This window comes from Chelonia mydas, chromosome 5, assembly GCF_015237465.2.
Source record: "Chelonia mydas isolate rCheMyd1 chromosome 5, rCheMyd1.pri.v2, whole genome shotgun sequence".
Lineage (NCBI taxonomy): Eukaryota > Metazoa > Chordata > Testudines > Cheloniidae > Chelonia > Chelonia mydas.
Window position 1 is genome coordinate 101,433,534 of NC_051245.2, and position 15,501 is coordinate 101,449,034.

The 15,501-nt window shown below is 37.9% G+C and overlaps 1 protein-coding gene across 6 annotated transcripts in view; it reads left to right on the forward strand.

Moving 5' to 3' along the window:
- The window catches only part of UHRF2 (ubiquitin like with PHD and ring finger domains 2), a 176,340-nt gene extending 164,131 nt beyond the window's left edge, over positions 1-12,209 (forward strand). For 5 of the 6 annotated variants that reach the window (XM_037901917.2, XM_037901918.2, XM_037901916.2 and 2 more), the window contains 6 exons: positions 1,155-1,317; positions 1,976-2,113; positions 3,018-3,141; positions 3,603-3,766; positions 7,686-7,784; positions 11,118-12,209. In XM_037901917.2, the coding sequence (XP_037757845.1) occupies positions 1,155-1,317; positions 1,976-2,113; positions 3,018-3,141; positions 3,603-3,766; positions 7,686-7,784; positions 11,118-11,264 (835 nt within the window). In that variant the 3' untranslated portion in view covers positions 11,265-12,209. Of the gene's footprint in view, positions 1-1,154; positions 1,318-1,975; positions 2,114-2,687; positions 2,776-3,017; positions 3,142-3,602; positions 3,767-7,685; positions 7,785-11,117 lie in introns of those variants that run through there. The other variant, XM_037901919.2, reaches the window with a different exon arrangement.
- Positions 12,210-15,501: the final 3,292 nt, after the last annotated feature.

Genomic DNA, 15,501 nt, shown 5'->3' on the forward strand with positions numbered 1-15,501 from the left:
TCACAGCAATGTTATGGACTCTGTTGCCATTCATTAACAATTCATTAGTTTGCTTTGATCTAGTCCTCTTTGAAATGAGACTTCACCAAAGCAAACTAATAAAGTGTTAATGCATAGCCGCTGATCAGACCAAATAAATAAACTGTGAATGCGTGGCCAAGAAGTCCTGGGCAAACATCTATTAGTAAACTTTGTTAGAGTTCAGACAGTGATGAATTCTTTCCCGGAAAACTAGTTTATTTTCTATAGGTTCTCACCCTGAGATAATGGAAAAATTTTCAAAGCATTATTCATTGGGTACATTTGCACAGGAAAAAAAAACAACCCATGGCAGCGAGTTGCAGAGCCTGGGTCAACTGACTTGGGTGGTACAGAGCTAAAAATAGCAGTACAGACATTCCCGCTTGGTCTGGAGCCTGAGCTCTGAAATCCAGTAGGTGGTTAGTGGCCTAATCTTAAAATTGTTATTGCTCACACAGTACCTATTCTTTGACAGTTTCACAGGCAAAGTAAAGTAATGCTTTAGCTATTGAGATCTGTTGGACAATTATTGCATACCTTTTCCAGATATGACTGTTTGGCTGGTTTTATATCTTCACACGTGTTTATTGGCTAAAATACTAATTCCTGTATACAGTTTACTTTTTCCCATACTTTTTATTTTTGTAAAGATGACACTTTAGAAAACCTGATAACCTGAAATGATGTGGAAGGAAGAAGAGGGAGATATAAACTTTGCCTTAGCTGATGCTGGTCATTTAGATTTTATCATTCCTGCCACATTTTTTGAGAAATAACTACTCTAAGATACGAATAATCAGCTTTTTGCATGCTGTCATGTTTTGCCTGTTAGCATCCCTAAGGTTTTCTACTTGAACACTTAAAACAAAATTCCACGTGGTTCCATTTTTTTTCCCTGTCATGCATGGCAGAGCTGTTACTGATACGGATGCTAGAAAACTCCTATTGTCACTTCTGGCCCCAGTCCACTTTCTTGGGGAGGACTTTACTAGAAATCTGGTTATCTATCCCTTTGCTAGTTGGTGAAAGCATAATCTGGCAAGGCAAATAAAGTGTGACCTAGTCACATTCATGCTGAGCATTATATTTTATGATGCATTATATTACATGAAGACTTTTTAATATGTTTTTAGGGCACTGGCCCTAAACTGTGATGCTCCATTGGATGATAAAAATGGAGCAGAGTCTAAGAATTGGAGAGCTGGTAAGCCAGTTCGAGTGGTGCGCAGTTCTAAAGGACGAAGGATCAGCAAATATGCCCCTGAGGAAGGCAATAGATATGATGGCATTTATAAGGTACACAGTCTTCTGCTATCTACTTTATTGCATTTTAAGAGGAAAATGCTGTTTAGATTCTTAGTGTTTCATAGCTTTTATTATTACATTGGAAGAAAGTGATCATGATGTCTTAGTAAAGATTATGTAGCTTAGCTTATTCTGTATTGAAGACCATTTGAAATGAAAGTATTCAAAGCAACAGTAACAGAACATAGTCCATAACAAGGATATATCAATCTGAGTAGATAAGCTGTCTTTACAAACATGGACAGAACCAAACTGATCCCTGGGAATCCATTGATTTTAATGCCACGCCTCCCAAAAAAATCTTTCACACGCTTCTTAAAATCCTAGCATCTACCATAAGGACGTATATCACTGAACATACTGTTCTACATTTATTGAAACAGCCATTTGACAGTGGAGGGAAGAGAAGATTTAAAACTGTAGTGTATATAATATGATTCAAGTCTGCTTTGTTCTCCTTGATCTATATACAGTATGACTATTTATGTGTATTTGATGGTTTATGGTAAAATAATGAAAATCCAGTGAAGTGAGAACATTCAGCTTCTGGCAGGATTTGCTTGAATTTGATTTGGGGACCTAGTATGACACAATTTTATAAGCTGTTGGAGAAAATGCATAAACTCGTACTGGAACTGTTGTGATTTAGGTGGTGAAATATTGGCCAGAAATTGGAAAATGTGGATTCTTAGTTTGGCGTTATCTTCTGAGAAGAGATGACGTTGAACCTGCGCCTTGGACCTCAGAAGGAATAGAACGGTCAAAGAAATTGGGTCTGAATGTACAGGTTAGAATCTAAATTCACAAACTTGTTTCAATGTTTTAATCAAATAAGTTGAGTCTAACTTAAATTCTAATTGTAAAAAAGTCAGTTAAATTCCATCCCCATTCTTCACATACTCATTGTGGTAGGGCCTAAGGTCACAAAATATTTAAGATTTCCAGCAGTTTAGAAAACATTGCAATATTTAGGCAAAGCAGGATGAATTATGGCTGGAGCTTTGGGCCTGAATTACCTTGCTTTTATGTGTTTGTCACTCTTTGAGAGCCCAATAGGACAACTATTACTCACTTCGAATAGTACTCATATGAGTTGTTTCATGGTTACTAAATGGAGCTGTAAATGTATCTTCCCTGATAACTTTGAAAAAATATGTACCTGTGTCTGTTATTTTTCCCAACTTTGTACCCAGTGACTGTGGAGCTCCCACAGAGAGGCCAATCTCTCAGCATTGCAGAACCTCTGAGCAACTGGAAACTCATTTCACATGAGTTCCCCCCTCCCCGCCCCCCCGAGTAGCTTTGCCAACTCCCTGTTCTGGAGCTGGGAAGATTCAAGGCAGTATTGCCTTTCTCTACAGGCCAACCTTTTCCTTGGATGGATTACCTTGCCACAGAATCAGCATCTTCAGCTTTAAGTCTGTGGTTTGTGGAGTTTGGAAGGCCATGGATATCTTTCACTGGATTGGTTCCTTTTACATCAAGCTTCATCAGATCTTTATGACTGAATTACAATTCCCTAAAAATAGATGTTACACATGTAACTTCATTTTCTTGCTTATGTGAGTCCTTTGAAATTATTTCAATGTGTAGGTTTTGTGGTTGAAGTTTTCTTTGGAAATGGACATCCCCATATTCCAGCAGGTTTTGTTTTATCTTTAAAAAAAATAAATCTTTGTTTTTCTGTTTAGTATCCAGAAGGTTATCTGGAAGCCATGGCTAGTAAAGAGAAGAAAGATAAGGTTAAAAAGCAAACTGTGAAACAGGAGCCAACCAGACAGAGCAATGGAAACCAGAAAAGGTCAATTGATAATGGTATGTCTTTTTATTTTTTTGAGATTAGGTAGAGTTCTATCAAGTTGTATATATTTAAAGTCAATAATATGAAAACTGTTAAGAAAACAGGAAGTCATTTGGTATGAGAATGTGAAACAAGAAAAAATGTTAGTGAAGCAAGTATTCAACTAAATGTAAAGGAAAGGTTTGTTCTCATAGTATCCTGTTCAGTGCTGGGAAGGGGAAAAAGGATAAAACTGTACGAGAAAAGAAAATACTGTATAGTTTTTCTCTCCATTCCTAACACTTTTTCTATTTTTTCAGAAAGAAAAAATGAACAGTCTTATGTGTAGCCTTGTGCTGCAGTCCAGAATAAAGCTGAACAATAGGAAGAATTTATTACAGTTTTTCACAAATAAGATTGCTGTTTATTGTGTTACCTTCTTAACAGTTCAAACTAATACTCTGCTCTTATTGTGTCTGCTGATAATATTTTTCAGTAGGTATAGAGGAGCCTAAAAAGACACCCAAAACCATGAGAATGGGAGATGGAGGGAAAGGAGAGGCTTTCCAGCTAACCCAGCAACAGCAGTGGCTGATAAGAGAAGACTGTCTGAACCAGAAACTGTGGGATGAAGTGCTTGCTTCACTTAAGGAAGGACCAGTATGTTTGCAGCTTGCTTATATTATTCTGCATTTTTATGCCAGCGGGAATTTTAGCCTACGTAGATTGAGAGATTTTATTAACTCTTGTCTCATACTTGAAACACTAATGCTAATGAAAAAAAAGATTTATTTATGATTTTGCAAAAAAAAAAAAAAGCCCAAACAGTAGTAATACAGTTGCTATCTATGTCGTCTTTTACATTGTGAATATATGTCCTCTGGTGTGATGTGGGCATGAGAAATAAGACATAAAAAGAAAGATAATGCTTCTCAGTAATACTGTCTTTACTTAAAGTAATAGACAGGAAATTTAATTTTGTGCTCTAACTCAAGAAGGAGATGGTAGAGAAACGCTGGGAAGGCCAGATGTGGATAGTCATATCAAAAGGTTCAGATACCAAGTTAGTTTAAAAAGCACACCCATTATCCTGAGAGATGAAAACATACACTACTGCACATAAAGATGGTTTAAGGGCCCAATCCTGCAGCTGTTAGTTGAGGGCAAACCCTATTCACATGACTGGGGGCAGCCAGATCAGTCCCTAAGAAAGCAAGGGTGTATGTAAAACACAGTGTACAGTATATGTACATAAAATGTTAAGGAAACAACAAGGGATAGTCCAAGGTGGAGGAGACAAAACCTCAGTATAAAAATTCCAAAGACCGTATATTCCTTCAAAAGGGTAAGTGCAATAAAACCTCCTCCCTGCCCAAAATATACTATATGTGAACATTAATTAATCTTCATGACACTCTGGGTGGTAGTTATTTTACCCAATTTACAGATGGAGAAACCAAAGCACAGAGAGTGTAAAGCTGAAGGTCAAAAATCAAGTCATGAAAAACTAAGAAATGTTATGCCTTCCCCAGAACAACTCTCTGCCTCTCCAATTACAGATTCTTTAAATATTAAAAATACCAACATGCTTGGCTGTAATACTATATGAGTAGCTAGTGATAGTCCATGGATAAGTGAGTTTTATATCATCGTCAGTAGTAGTTTCTCCCCACCTTCTCATTCACCTTTGCCCTCTTCTCTTCCTCCCCCCTTTCCTCCTCATAACTCTTTGCATCTTATTTTTTCTTTTTCCCATCCCAGTCTCCCTTTTTCTTTCCATCTCACCTCCCTCTTCATATCTCTCCCTCTTTGTCCTCCTTATTATTCTCTGAGCTGCAGTCATCAGAGGATAACATGAGCACAACTGAGTAGATATGGCTGATGTAATGTCCAGTAGAGGACAATATTTAGGGGAATAGACACCCAAAGCAAATGTTTTGGTAGTAATTAGTTGATTATGTAAATCACTTTGAATGTGTAGATTGATGAAGAAATAGTAGTAGAAGTAGTAGTATATATATTTATCCTAGAGAGGAAAAAAAAAACCCTACTGTTAATAGAGTACACAAACACTTTGCAGGGCCATTGCTCCAACAGCCAGCTCTCAGCAACTATGTTAAATGCCTGCATCAGTATTTGGTACCAATCAGTCCACAGTATCTATACTTGTCTTCTTCAGGAAAGTCTAAACTCCTTATGATCGCCTGTAACTAGCTGGTCCTTCCAGACACACAGAGGGAACGGGGAGAACAAAAAACACTAGCAAAACTCTAAAGAAAAGGGACTTCAGAAAAATCCAAAGCAGGAAAATAGGATGCCTAAAATGAACACCATAAAAATTCCATTTATTTGGGAAGTAGCAGGACCAATTTACTTCTTATTAACAGGAATTCTCTGAAAGTAGAAGCACCTGTAGTTCCCTGTTCTTCCACTTAAGATACCTCTCCACTACACTGCTGCTAGACTAGTAGCTATAAGGGAGTGGAGATAAAGTTATGAGCCATTTTCTTGTGTTCCCTCCAAGGCATATGTATTAACTTTTTTTAAATGACCGGAGAGGTATAAATCCTAAAGTTATACATAACACAAGGGTATAGTGACATGTATGTGTAACAATAGAAAATACTAGCTTGTGGGAAATCCAGTTGCTGGGAAGTAGTTTTCCTCTAGAGTCCTACCTGTAATTTTGACACTACCTGATACTATATACATTTCCATACAGCTCCCACTAATGCTAATAGGAGTCAGCTAGATCGCTGCACTGCAAATGGACCTCTTGACCATTAACGCATACTGATGTCCCTTGTTTTCACTTGTACTATATATATGGTTCAGTTTGAATCAAACAATTCTGATATTTAAAAAATATTTTAAAGGTCTATATTTTGTGTAATCATAATTCCAGTTTTACTTTTATATGGAGTGAGGAGCTCTTGAGCAACTAAAATATCAGAGTTAGAATCTGCATAAGGCCTACTATGCTTCTAAAATACCCAGTACAAATTTGCCCTGTCCTGATGGGTTGCTTTGGGAAGACTGAGATGTAAGGATGAACGTTTACATTTGCAGAGTGGTCTTTTCATTTGTTTTTGCAGCATAGAGCAGTAGTTCTCAAACTTTTGTACTGGTGGCCCTTTTCACATAGGAAGCCTCTGAGTGTGACCTCCCTTTATAAATTAAAAACACTTTTTTATACATTTAACACCATTATAAATGCTGGAGGCAAATCGGGATTTGGGGTGGAGACTGACAGCTTGCGATCCCCCATGTAATACCCTCACGACCCCCTGAAGGATCCTGACCCCCAATTTGAGAACCCCTGGCATAGAGGAAAGTGATTAAACTAGCCACAGTCCTTGTGTGAGTACAATAGCAGGTGCAGAGGTGACTTGCTCCAGGAAAGGGTTAGGTGCTTTGTTCCCCTCTATGTAGAGAAGTAGAGATCACTTTTCTAGAATACTGCACATCTATGACAAAGGCAACTTCAGAAGGGAAGAATGATCACTTGATACAGGTACATAACTTCCCATGTTTTCTGACCCCTGCTGAGAATCCCTAGGTCTTACTGTTTTAACAAACATAAATGTGGAACTAGTACTTTTTCATAACCTTGGTTCTCTGGATTCTCAGGAGGACTTGGAGAAGCAGGAAATTTAGCACGGCCATGGACCAGCTTCCTGGCCACTCCCTCGGGTTGTATTTGTCATGGGTATGAAGGATTGAGGAAGACTGAACCCAACCAAATATCCAAAATCTCGAATTTAAAGCCAATTGAAAAAACAATGGTATAACAAGTTCAGTGTTTATTATTTATTATTAATGTGCTTAGCATTGTTCTTCCCTAAGAAGTCTACAAGCTAAGAAGAAATGGTAAACAACAGTTGAGTCATGTAAACATGAGGTGAGCAGAATATAGAAATAGATAACATTGACACAAGTTGAGTGCATGGCTATATTAGAGACAATATTTCTGTAGGCATGGGAGCAATACCAGTGGGCTTTTTGGAAGAAATGTGCAATTCAGACTGTCTGATATGAAAAAAGGAAGCTAGAATATAAACAAGCCAACTATGCTTACCCTCAAAATCAAGCTGTCATGTAATCATATTTGGAGAAGTGTAGTGTGTGTGGATTTTCCAACTCTTGGCACTTGTGCAAAATTATTAATCAGCACTAACTCGGGAACTCCTGGCCTGCTTCGAACCCAAGGCTTAGGAAAAGAATAACATTTATGTAAAATATGGATTAACCTAGAAGCTGTCATGAGAAAGGGCTGGTCTTTGTGCTTTTTCCAAAGACTTATGGGGCCCATTCTATTCTCAGTTACTTTGGATTTACAGCTGTGTAAATGAAAGCAAAATTTGGCTCACCAGGTTTAAATTTGTACATATTTTAAGTAAGTGTGATTACTACAGTAGTTGGGCAAATGATTTGCCCCTGTTAAAAACTGCATTAGCTACAGTAATTTTAGACAATCCGCACAAGGGTATTATTCATTCTTATATGTTTGCTATGTTCATGGATGTGCCCTTAGTAGAACGTTCTCATCCCATTTTTTCTTTCCTTTGCCCTACACTAGAATTTTCTGAAGAAACTGGAACAATCCTTTATGTGTGTCTGCTGCCAGGAGCTGGTTTACCAGCCAGTGACAACAGAGTGCCTCCATAATGTCTGCAAAGTAAGTACAAACTCTGTCCTGCTCTGGGTTGAGTTTCTGGCACTGAGGCACCAGTCAACTGAGCCAGTCTATATTTTAGCAAGACAATAATTATACCAAGCATTCTGACCAAGGAATGCAACAAGTTTGCTCCCAATTTGGTGTGATTATGGTTTATTTTAATTGAGTAATCTGTATTTTCTTCCATTTTATATTTTTTTAAAAAATAGAAATGCATTAGTTTTACCTTTTTATTTATTTATTTATTTTTTTTATTTTAAACAGATGTGTTAAACTTCACTTAGTGTCGCTCCATTGAAATCAATGGAATTAAGCTAGGGACTGACTTGGTCCAATAGCTAGACTTCGGCACAGTAACACAGAGCTCATTTCATCTATTTAGGAAAGACCACAGCATATCAAATTCTAGAACAAATGATTAGATAAAACAATGCTATACAACTTATATTGGTTCACTACCTGAATAAGTTGTGTCTTAACACTATTTGCTGGGCACCCATTGGGACATTATATTAAATTTGCAGATTTCAGCGCCAGAAGGAACCATTGTGATAATCTAATCTGACCTCCTGTATAACACAGGCCATAGAATTTCCCCCAAATAATTCCTAGACTAATGCATATCTTTTAGAAAAAATCCAATCTTGATTAAAATTTTCTGGTGACAGAGAATCCACCATGACCCTTGTTAAATTGTTCCAGTGGTTAATCACCTCAGTGTTAAAAATGTACATCTTATTTCCAGTCTGAATTTGTCTAGCTTCAACTTCCAGTCATTGGATCGTGTTATATCTTTCTCTGGTAGATTGAAGAGCCCATTTATCAAGTAGGGGCTTATAGACTGTAATCAAGTCAGCCCTTAACCTTCCCTTTGTTAAGCTAAGTTGAGCTGCTTGAGTCTATCGCCATAAGACTTCATATTTTCAAACTTGAAGACTTGGATACCAGACAGTTTATGGAATCCAATGTTTACTAGAATCAGTAAAGACTTTGCATATATATGTACACACACACACACACACACACATAGAAAGAGAGAGTGCATTTATGTGTAGGGATGCGTATATACACACACACACACACACACTAAACTGTACATGTCACATCTGCTTCTGTTATCTCAGTTATCTCTGTTTTATGCATTTTCTCTGCCAATATGTTTTTACATGTTAACTATATGGTCACAGTTCAAGGGATGTGCGTGCCTGAGAATAGCTCTGCCATTGTATTGGAGGTATATTGATTTACTAGTTCCGTAGAAGAACAACAATTTGGTTTAACTGTACTTGGATCATTAGGTCTTCCAAGTACAAAATCTACCCATAGAAGTTTAATTTTTAAGACTAGTGTTAGCACCTCGTACAACACAAATCACTCATTTATTAAAAAAAGAAAAGGAGTACTTGTGGCACCTTAGAGACTAACAAATTTATTTGAGCATAAGCTTTCGTGAGCTACAGCTCACTTCATTGGATGCATTCAGTGGAAAATACAGTGGTGAGATTTATATACACAGAGAACATGAAACAATGGGTGTTACCATACACAATGTAACGAGAGTGATCAGGTAAGGTGAGCTATTACCAGCAGGAGAGCAGGGGGGAAAAAACCTTTTGTAGTGATAATCAAGGTGGGCCATTTCCAGCAGTTGACAAGAATGTCTGAGGAACAGTCGGGGGGAGGGGAATAAACATGGGGAAATAGTTTTACTTTGTGTAATGACTCATCCACTCCCAGTCTTTATTCAAGCCTAAGTTAATTGTATCCAGTTTTCAAATTAATTCCAATTCAGCAGTCTCTCATTGGAGTCTGTTTTTGAAGTTTTTTTGTTGAAGAATTGCCACTTTTATGTCTGTGATCGAGTGACCAAAGAGATTGAAGTGTTCTCCGACTGGTTTTTGAATATTATAATTCTTGATGTCTGATTTGTGTTCTTTTATTCTTTTACGTAGAGACTGTCCAGTTTGGCCAATGTACATGGCAGAGGGGTATTGCTGGCACATGATGACATATATCACATTGGTAGACCCACTAACCCAGGAACCTATCCTTGCAGCAAAGCCCGTTGCCAGCTGTGTCCACAAATCTATTCAGGGGACACCATCATATGGCCTAATCACATCAGCCACGCTATCAGAGGCTCGTTCACCTGCACATCTACCAATGTGATATATGCCATCATGTGCCAGCAATGCCCTTCTGCCATGTACATTGGCCAAACTGGACAATTAGAGGGAACACTGGCCAGGACTATCATGATGGGGTGAATAAACAGAAGTAAGGGAGTGGAAAAAACAAGGGAAAGAGAGGAAGGGAATGAAGAATGCTGGATAGATGGTGAGGATCCAAGAGGGTAAGGATAATGAGGGTGGCAACAGAATGACCACGAGGGAAGAAAACAATGTCCAGCGTTCAAATTGTAAAGAATTGTCTGTTGTTATAACTGCTGCCCAGGAGCTGAGATTCTCTTTGCCCCTGCTGCTGCGCTTAGCTAAGTCCAAGCTGTTCCCATAGGCTCTGTTCCATGAGATTCTGCTCTGCCTTCTCCACCCATGTGCCTAGGGAAGGACAAAAAGGGGCACTTGGAGACCTGGGGACAACAGAGAAGGGAATGGGATATTTATTTGTAAATGTCTGATAAAGATTTTGTGGAATACCATGTATATGAATATTCTACACATCCCCCTTGAGGATTGACTATTGGGATCTTTCATAAAGATGGAGTAGATGTGGATTGCATGTTTGTGGTTTTGTTTAGTGCTTACTCCATTAGACATTTGCCTTGGGTTCTTTTCTCTTATATACAATTAGTAAGCTTAATTTATTTATGTAGCATGTGCATAGTAAGCTTAATAAAAATAAGTTTTAAAAAAATATTTAAATAATTTTTTTTTTTAAAGTAGAAAGGAAGAATTAGGGAAGAATTTGCAAAGCCCTAGCAAGTTCATAAAAGTTTAGATATAAACTACAACTGCATATTCAGAGTCATAGCTTGAAATGAAATGCTGGAATGTTTGAGAAGTTTAGCAGGAATGCTAGAAAGAATCTGCAGACGGAGCTCTCCTACCCACAGAGAGGCGGGGGGAAGTGGAGTCCTTCACTGGTGACACTGTACTTTCATTCATGCCAAACTTACTGCTTGTACTGTAGCCAAGAACAGAGTTCTTTGTTGTCTTCCTCTGTGTAATGGCAAAAATGTGTATCAGAAGACTTAGTAATAGCTTAGTAACAGTTCTAGCTATGCTGAGCACTACGTTTGCTCTCTAGTAGTTGCTTAGCTAGTTTTTCAGTACAAAGCAAAAACCGTAATTTTTCTTTCCTTGCATTTCTTAGAGCTGTTTACAGCGCTCCTTCCGAGCTGAAGTCTTCACCTGCCCTGCCTGCCGCTATGACCTTGGGAAGGGCTACACGATGGTTCCCAACAAGATACTGCAGACACTACTTGACCAGTTCTTCCCTGGTTACAGCAAAGGACGATGATATGTTCAGCTCCTACCTGACTTCTCCCAGTGACTTTATAGACAATAAAGGAGAATAAACATGGGAAATTCAACAGTGGACCAGCCAACTCGATGGGACTCAACATATTGTCACATTCTGAAGCAGCTAACTCTCTTCCCCCTACAGCCATCTCTTTTGTGTAGTGAGAACTCAAATTCTCAGCTCTCTTTCACCATCAAAGGTAGTTTTGGCCAGTTGACAACTAGTTTTTAAAACAGAAAAACAAAAGCCTCAGCTCTGACTGGTCAGCTGTAGCTGATGCTTAAATTGTTTGTTTTTTGTAACTACCTCAGGACAGAAGAAGATAATTTGTGGGGATTAAAGAAAGTTTGGTGAAGTTTAGCTACACACTGCCTCCTGAATATTAGTTGTGCCTGGTCCAGGCAGTTTGATTTACAAAAAAACAAAACAAAACAAAAAAGCAGCACTTAAACCAGTTTGATTAAAGAACAAAAAATTCTGTGGTGTGCATAATCCTTTTTTCTTTTTTTCCCATTATGCTGCATTTTTTTTCTTCTTCTTTTTTTTTTTTCCCTCAAGAACAGGCTGATTTTTAGTCTATTTTTGTGAGCTTCATTGTGCTTTTTCTCGTATCTTATGCAAGTTGACTACTAATGACTAATGAGAACAATATGAATGCATTGTTGCTACATTAGTGTAAAGTGATCTGTGTTTTTTGCACTTAAGGAGGGTATTCAAGACACTCTAGTTGTGTAAAAAAGAATTCATATGAAACAAGCCACTTTTGTATTAGTTAAAACTGTATGCTTTTAGTAGAACTTGTATCCGTGGCAATACATCTACACAGCATTGAAGGCAGTGCTAGCTTGGAGAGGGTTCAAATCGCTTCATATTGTGATCTGAAATTTTATATACAGTATATTCCCCCAAAATATACATTAAATATTTTATGATTCAGAAAAAGTTGCTAATTTTTGTTGCTTTGTATTGTAACAACCATGTAGCCTAAATCATATTTAACAAACAAGTACTTTTTTGTGGTAAATGTTTTCTTCAATTGGGTTTTATACTTAAAATGGGGTATTATATGACCTTCCATTTCAAAAGTTGGTAATGAGGATAAATAGTGAATATATTGGGCCACAGTCTGCTTTAAGGATAGAAGAATCTATTCTATCTTAATCTGTTCTTGGTACGTTTAACAGATATCTAATGGTCTCAACATGTAATCTAAGGTTTGCGCTAGTGGGGAGTTTTTACTCTTAGAGATTTCAGACCATGGGGATTTAAAATAAACCCAAACCCTACTTTGATTGGGGTCTTCTTTTTATACCTTAGCAGCAATGAGTTCAGGCATTTAACATGTTTGCTTACCAGAGTCATAACAGAAGAAATATAAATGTGAGAGAGCACTCAGTTTATCTTATGAAAAGTGGAGGAGAAACAAATCACCTAACCCTTCTATTCTTAGTCTTGGTATAGGTATCTGACAAGCTTGGAATAGCATTACTTTTAACTTTCAGCAGGAAAGTAGTAATATGTTTGACCTTTTATCTGTTAAAGCCTTCTGTCTAAAGTAACATTTCTCTTTCATTCCAGGAGATAGAATTTCCACTGCAAGTTTACTAATGCAAAATGTACAGGCGCCAATGTTAGATATCCCGACCCACTCTCACTGCCCAAAAGGCTTCTGTTGAGCAAAAATTTAAGGAAATAGGATAATTCTCCCTTTGGCTTTTTCCTGTACTTAACACAGAATGAAACTGGTTCCAATGTCATTCTTCAAACAGACCTGTGAACATTGAGGCTCAGACTTTCAAAGAAACCTTAGACCGTTACATGCCCAGATTCCTTTGATATTGACTGAGTTTCTTTCTTTAGGTTCTTTGAAAATGGTAGCCTGACTATTCTTCTGGTTAAAACCTTCACTGATTTGTAATATGTTTTCATTGTAGACAGCATGCCCACTATAGTGAAGCAGCCTACGATAGCTTGACATGTGCAAGATGCACGCACTGAATTCTGCACTATTTCCAAGTGATATTTAGGTCCTGTAAAGTCTTTATGGTACCTTTTATGATAGCCTTACCTGTTTGATAATTAGTAGCAATTAACACTCATTTGACAGTCTCTGAATCTCTGTTATGACTAACGTAACATACTCAGAGACTGAGTAATAATATACCATTTTAATATTAAAATCTTCTCAAAGCCATAAAACTTTTCAATGGAGAAAGAGAAATTTTCAGTAATAGTCTGACTTCTTAACTGTAGCTTGTTACCATTGTTCCTAAAGCTTTTCCTGAATGTTCATATTGTGCCTCAAATTTAGATGTATAAGGTGAACAATACTTCTTCAACTCTGAAGTGTTTTAAATTTAATCTCAATCTGAAATTGTGCATTGTGCCAAAGCACTTAATATTATGTTCCAAGTTAGGCTGTTTGTGTGTAAATGCCAGTGATTTCAAATAAGAACCACACAGAATCCAGTTCTATAAATAATTGGAGTGCCTAACTATGTTCAGCAAAAAGCAGTTCTTAAATTTCAATTTAACATTTATTTTCCTAATTCAGAATAGTGTAGGGTTTCATTAGCACTTCTCCCATTATCATCAATTCAGTGTAGTGGCTGGTTTAAGGGAGCGCATACCTTACAACGCCAGGCCTAGGAAGTTCTGCCGTTTAATTAGTTTTGGCACCAGCAGTTAGCCGGAGGCGAACCTACCACTAAAATTGTTAACGTGGTACATTTCTAATGTTTTTATAAGATTGACTGTGGGAGGAAATCACACCAAGAACACCCATGTCTTGTGTCCATATTGGACAGAACAAAGCCCACTTGATTGGAAGAAACAGTGACGCACTCAGCGTGACAAGAAGGGCGGTGCAAAGCAACTGAACAAGGCCCTCCAGAGCTGGAATTTGCTTTCAACCATAGTTATAGGCCAATGTGCAGTGGTATTTCATGTGCTTTTTATAATAATTAAACATGATTTCATTTTGGTGCAAGTGGCTTTTACAGCAACTAACTTTGGAATTAAGAGTTAGAATTTTCAGACACCCACTTCTAATGTGTCAGGCTGTCAGCAGAGAAGCACCTGCGAGACTGATTTTGGTGTCTCTGGATTTAATAAATGCAGAAACTGTTTGACTATTTAATAGGAATTTCTTAATGTGCCACTTAGTTTTAGCAACACGTACTCCTTAGTGGCAATAAAACCTAGAACTGAATTTACTCACATTTTACACAACATATTCTTTCTATTTCAGTTGTCAACACCAAAATAACCCCTGCAAGGTTGGTGCAACAGCCAGAGCTTTTAGTTATGTGCCTCTTGTAGAGACACTGTTCAAGTGCAACTGAAGGTTTCCATACAACTGTTTGCTTCTATTCCAGTAACAGTTAGAGTTGTCAGCCCTACTGTGCTCTGCAACGTGCAGACACTTGGCAAAAGTCTCTGTCCTCAACTTTGCAACGTAAGTAAGCTCTATCATCATTTAGAGGCACTATTAGGAAGGCTTAAACGTCTTTACTGGTTGCTGTTACAAGAGATGTACTCAATTAGATGTTAATGTATCAAAGGTATAACTTACGGTGTTTTCCAAATTATAGCACTGCAATCCAATTCTTGCAAAAGTAATGGAATAATGGTACTACTAATGCACCTTTTGATATTGAGGATCAGCTTTAGTAAATCAGATCAGAAAAGATGCAGTTGGCTGTACAGCCTAAGATGATGGTGGATGTCTGGAGCTCATGCATGGGCCAAACGGACACTACCACTGAAAAATCTCCCATCAAAGGCAAGAAGGGTTGCATGGGCACCCGCTGTGGAGCACCAATAGCTATAGTACTTGAAGAACTATGGGTAAGCTGTTTTCATAAGAATCTATATAGATTAAGGATCCATAATTACAATTTAGTAATCACTAGTACTCAAATACCTAGGAAAGCTGAAATTTTCCTGTGGTTTACAAGTCACCCCTTTCTATTCTTTGCCCTCAGCTGGGCTCTCCAAATATTCTCCACATTTTCCCAACATTTAACATTCCAATTTCCTCTCCCTGTGTCTTACTCAGGCATCTGTAAACCTTTCCCTTGATCCCACAGATTTCTGTAGCTGGTGTGGTACAGGCATTCCTTCTGTGACTCCAACATCCAGACCTTCTGTTTCAGCACTCTTCCACTTCACCCTCTTATACTGTTAGGCTGCCAGAGAAGCCATGATTCTTCACGTCTGCAGAAGTTGATGA